General features: G+C 36.3%; 1 protein-coding gene across 3 annotated transcripts in view; it reads right to left on the bottom strand.

Annotated features, from left to right (window-relative positions):
* Positions 1–244, bottom strand: part of LOC106805961 (spastin-like) — a gene marked incomplete at its 5' end in the record, with an annotated part of 40,884 nt that extends 40,640 nt beyond the window's left edge. For all 3 annotated transcript variants that reach the window (XM_014807767.1, XM_014807768.1, XM_014807769.1), the window contains 1 exon segment: positions 94–244. In XM_014807767.1, coding sequence (XP_014663253.1) covers positions 94–238 — 145 coding nt within the window.
* Between the last annotated feature and the right edge of the window lie 5,933 nt (positions 245–6,177).

The following is a 6,177-nucleotide window of genomic DNA, read 5'->3' as shown; positions in this document are numbered from 1 at the left end:
CATAATCGATTATCGATCGGTTAAGGGAAACCGATAATCGATTATGAAATTCCAGCTGATTCCCATCACTAGTAAATAATGTATACAGCTTACCAGTGTCTTCTTCATCAATTTTTAGTGCACGTGAGACATACTCAAATGCCTTTCGATGATGCTGTTTCTGCCTCTCCAAATCAGACTCTGTGGGAGTGGCAGTCGCAACAGTAACATCAGAAACGGACATCGGTCGCTTACTCATCTCAACCTGAACAGAGACAATATTTTATGTCTAAAATGTTTCGAATTTCTCAAGTAGGATTGCTGTAAAATTAAAATGTAATAATGGTATTAAAAGACAATGCCGCAATGGTAAAGACATGGGAAGCTGTTTTGCACCGGCTATTGTATGAAAGTTAACAATTTCAAAGTGAAGATATATATGATTAAAAGAGTATGCAACAAGGAAATGCCAATTCTAATACTGACCCAATTTTAACAGAATTCTGATTCGTAACATTAATTCTAATCAAATTATAATGCTAGCTCTAGTTTTAACTGGATTCAAACTCTAACACTATTTATGTGAACTTCAAATGAGTCAATTTTACTTTGTTTGTAAAATGGGGTTTTTGTAACTAGTGTATAATACTCTTTATAGAGCATATATATATGTACTTAAAGGGTTTATTGTAAAATCATTGCTCCAAAATGCACAATTCAAAAATATATAGCTAAATATAGTTTTAACCTCATAGCAGATATATTACTAATTACACAAACTTGAAAAACTCTAAGAATTTATCATTTATGCTGTTAGGCTATATATATATAGCATAGAAAAATGGAATTGAACACGCCGTAACACAATGACATATTTGATACAGGTAAACCACCGATTGTCAGTGTCCGGAACCTCTTTTAGTCTGGAAAAATTCATTTGAAATTGCTATTAGTTTACCGGTTGGCCACAGATGGCGTTGCGGGCATTACGGGTGTTACAGACGGCGCACTCTCCTTAAATTAAACTGCAGCATTTGGGGGTGAGCTCTTGGTTTTATGCAATTCATACCTTATTTTACTCAAATTTTACCCTAGCTATGGCTTCCAAGGCAGGTGCAAGTGTCAGTGATAAAAAAACAAAAACATCACAAATAAATTTATTATAAATTAAGTTTAAAGGGACAGTAGCCTCTAGGATTTTACTGCATACAACTGTACTTACTGTATAACAAATCGTCTATACCCACATGTATTTGTCACCAGATACTTAATTAATTATTTACACATCAACGCTACGAAATTTGAACGGCGCCATGACACCCGCGACCGTGCTGTCACCCTGAAAAAGTTGCGTATTTGCATTTTTATTTTGCAGGTAAATGACCGAGGGCTAATCACAAAAGTGCAATTATATTTATACCTAAATGCTATTTAACCGAACGATATTCATTTTAGGGCAAATTTATCCATATTATAACTGAAACTATATGTCGTTTATAAGATATTACAATCCTTTTGCTTTTAAATGAATAAATAAGAAATACCCTCGGTCTGTAGCCCTTGGCTGGAAAGTGGTTTTGCGCAACTTCTCAGATCGTGCGCTTTGAGTGGCGCCACCGTCGTTGTAATCAAACTGTGGTCGTTAGTTTTAAAACATTTAAAAAAAATATTTCTAATGGTGATTGAACCATGAAACTTTTTATGTAGCGTAATTATAACCTAAATTAGCTGAAAATAACCCTAGAACCTAGAGGCTACTGTTCCTTTAATTTAAGTTTCTAGCAGTGCATGGTCACAATGGTGCTTTAGAGACATGGGAGGTATTTAGTTACTCAGAGGTGTATTGTTGAATTGTTATTATGTGAGTTCTTTTGGTCCGAAAAAACGGATAATTTGGAAAGGCCTTGGAACCAAGGGTTCCGGAAAATCGGTGGTGTACCTGTAGTGACAATGAATTTGCAAATGGCGCCTTAGTTTACCAATAAGTTACAAGTGCACCCATAGTGCACCTAATTCAAACAAAAGGGCATCCGATTATGTGTAGTTTACTGCATTTCTATTTTGAAATTGGCCAATACCTCGCGCTATCACGAGATTCACAAGAAATGACGAGGGTACTCCAAACGAGTAATCAAAACTCGAATCGTGCATGTTTTGGTGAATATAGCCAAGTACGAAGGTTCTAACTTCTAAGACACTCTAGACAGTTGCTGTTAATCAAGCAATAATGGCAAGTTTCATAAAAGTGGGGACAACATGAGAGTCAGACTTGTTGGAGGTTATGTTCGCAATCCTGGCTTTAAAGTAACTATTGCGAGAGTTTTCCAGTGTTTTCCCCACTTTCATGATACCTACCGTTATTGCTCGAGTAACAGCAATTGTCTAGAGTAACGATAATATGTCTTAGAACCTTCGTATTCAACCAATCATGCACGATTACAATTTTGCGTTCTGTTTATGTTTACCATTGCCATCTCTCGAATTTTTGTCGCGGTAGCGCGAGACATCTATCACGGTGCAGTAATGCATATAGTCGCACTGCAGAAATCAGGTCAGAGTGTAAACAGTGCTAAACACAGACGTTCATACTAGTGTAACAGGAGTGTAGTACTAATGCCGCGTAAAGTCTGTTATTAGAGAAGCTTGTGGATTACCAGTCAGGTAGTAACACGGGAATGACAATGACAGAAAGTGCTCTGAATTATTGACATAAAAACTCAATAATATTTACCACACAGAATTGCATGCCCTTTTGTTTTAAATATGCACTTGGTTTGAAGGCGCCATTTGTTTTTTTGAGAGTTGGCATACGATAATATTTATTGCTGGTATGACGTGGTCAAAAGACTCAAATCCATTTTTCTATGCTATAACTGCATAAAATCTTAGTGTTTTTAATGTAGGTGTAATCAGTGATATTTCCGCTGTCAAGTGAGACTATATTCACCTATATTTAGTTTTTCTGAGCAAAAATCTCGCAATAGTAAGTATAAAGTAGATAAACCTCGCAACAAAAAGCCTCTATATACACCTACTGTGAGTATACTTGCAGTATGCAAACATCACGACATGTTCACATTGAGCCAGAATTGTGCTCTGAAGATGACTATTTTGAATTACTCTGTCGGATGCAGTTTTGGCGAAAATACAAATAAATTATGTTGAGCGAAGTGTTGGAGGACGCTAAATAGTAGCCCTACGCTAGCGCAAATAGTTCCCGGAACGAAAACACTACATTTGTTTCCTGATTGGATATATGTAATGTAGATAACATGTGATTTAAACAAATTTCACAATATTGTACCGAGTAAACATCGAACAATAAAGTATAACATGTGTTATCACAGAAAAGAACTGTTAAATATTGTTAATGCAGCACAACGTTCGCTCGGCTGTGTACCGGATGTGTAAACACTGTAAACATCATGTGGTGCTACTTTCGTAACTTTCGTTTAAATTTTATGAAGAAATGTTGTGAAAGTAGCAATACAAGTAAGTTGTAGTAAATTTTTGCAACATAGGCGAGCTCACAGTAGGTATAATATTGCATCTAGCTGCAAGGTTTATCCACTTTAATACCATCTGCGTGTACATTGTTAAAGGGATACATGACCCTCTAGGGATCCTTACTTATTTTCAGTTAAATTAAAATAGGTTTAAATTGTACTACAGTCAACCTCGCTTAATTCGTATCAGACAGGACCACGGCATTTTCTACGAATTATGTAATCAACGAATTAGACTTAATTCGTATTTTCCACGAATTCTATTTAATCCGTAGAATCCACAAAATAGATAGATAATTCGTGTAAACAACGATTTATAAATGAAAGTTTAACATTGTAATAAAAAGAACTGTTTGTGCAATGTACTTTATGTTTGGTAATTTTTAAATACAGAAAGAACAGCTGGATCGCGCGTTCGCTCGTAGGCACTTGCCATATACTTAGTATACTATACATAATATGCATGCATGTTATACAGAAGCTATGTAAAATAACATGTATTTGTTCTACATGTATAAAAATATACACACATATTACGTAAAAGTTTACACACATTCTATATTGAGCAAATCTTGGTTACATTTTATTTTATTACAAACTTGGACAAATAGAGTACGTACGGTTCCACTTGCTATAAAAAAAGAACGGAGAGACAGCGAGCGTTTTATGTACAATTGACCTTTAGCAAACGTTCACCCCCCGAATCTCCCGCATGCTCAATGCGTAACTACGAACTGGCTTATTGATTTTAATTGTTAAGCGAGTGGCAGTGTTTATAAATATTCTCAAAGATAAAATTCTGCTTGCATAAACAAACATCCCCTACGAATTACGCATGTCATTCTTAATTGAATAATGTTAATTGGACCAGAGAATTTTGTACGAATTACGAATTACAGAATACGAATTACACAATGGCAATTAAAAGGGAATAGAGAAGAAAAATATTGGGACCAGATGCTTTTGTACGTATAAAGTGATGACGAATTAAGCAAGGTTGACTGTACAACAAAAATTTCACTGTTCAATATTTAATCAAAAATATTTTTTTAATGTTTCAAAATACACGGCTGTATCGTTGCTTGCAACGAAGGTGGTGCCACTACTAGCCTATCTACATTCAAAGTTGCGCATCGCAACTTTTTGGCTGCAGGCTACAGACCGAGGGTATTTATTTTTTATTAATTTAAGATGAGAAGGATTGCAGTATCTTATAAACAACTATTAGATTCAGTGGACATATGGACAAAATTGTCCTAAACAAACATTGTTCAGTTAAAGTGATTACGTCACCATAAATAGTAAAAATTAAAAAAACATTTCCACTTTTTCACAAAATATAAGTAATTCTGTTCACTTTTTATGGTTAAATTGCTGCATTATACTTCCTATTTTACTATATTGTTCGATGTGAACATACACTCGTGACCCATACATAGCCCATAGCAAGCAATTAATGTTGAGAACATTAATTCAAATCGTCCAGGTTTTTTTAGATTTTTAACTAGTTGAGAAACAATCTTATCAGGTAAGAATTTGACGATACGTTTAGTCCCGTTAGTTCTTACTTTTAATGTAAAAAAATGGCAACAAAGATTTTACAAATTTTACCATAGTAAATTCGTGACGTAGTCTGGATAGTTAACGTGGAGTACAATTAAAATTACGTGGTAGTCAATTTAAATAGCAGTTTGGCACTTCTGTGATTAGCCCTCAAGTCTGCAAGTTGTAAAGTGCAAAATAAATCGGTAGATATGCAACTTTTTCAGAGTGGCAGCACGATTGCGCAGTGTCATGTCAGCGGTCAAAAATAAAGATTTCGAAAGTCACTGTTGTAGGCCTACTAATGCTGATAGGGTCTATGTCCCCCAGGGTACTGCTGGAACGTACCCTGGGTACGGTCCGGTATACCAGAACGTACCCTGGTAACTATCTAATATACTGGTCCGTACCTCGCCTACTCCAAACCGTACCCTGACTTTCAGCCGATGTCGTAATACATAGGGGCCTACCGCTTGTCGGCAGGAAACGCGCCGCTTTATGCTTCCGTTCCTTGTTTCCGGTTCGTTCCCGCAAAATATTTGTAACACTTACCCTGTTACGTTTCACCTCCCAACCCTTTCTACAAGTGTCAGCGAGTCTATACGTTTCCAACCCATTAAGATAATCATACAAATTTTCCTGTTCCACCATAACACTTGGAGCCATCTTTCAAAAATCTCGCGCAAAAATGCGTGAAAATGTCGTAAACATTTTAAGAAAAAACATTAAACATTAACATAAAGAAAAACGCATTCCCGATCATCGCGATATTTGCAAAAGGATTGCGCGCATCAGTGTATATAGGTTGAAATTTCTTCTTGGTTTCACAGTTTCATACTCCAATCCAACTTTATAAAGATATCATACAGGTCTGTATGTATATTTCAAATTTTGCGACATCAGTAGTGGGCGGAACAGGGACAGTCATGGTACGGTAGGGAGTAAGCGAGGTACGGTCCGGCATATCAGATAGTTACCAGGGTACGTTCCGGTATAGACCGAATAATTCTGTCCCATATAACCTTTTTTATATTTTGGTGAGGGTTATATTGGGACAGAACGGGGTTCATTAAAATTTCGTGAGATCGCATGCAAAATGCATGCGCTACTAATGCGGCCCGTACGCCGCTATTGGTCGCGAAAAAAACCT

This window comes from Priapulus caudatus, unplaced genomic scaffold, assembly GCF_000485595.1.
Source record: "Priapulus caudatus unplaced genomic scaffold, Priapulus_caudatus-5.0.1 Scaffold134, whole genome shotgun sequence".
Lineage (NCBI taxonomy): Eukaryota > Metazoa > Priapulida > Priapulimorpha > Priapulimorphida > Priapulidae > Priapulus > Priapulus caudatus.
Note: the sequence above shows the minus strand (reverse complement) of the source record. Positions and strands in the feature narration are given on the sequence as shown.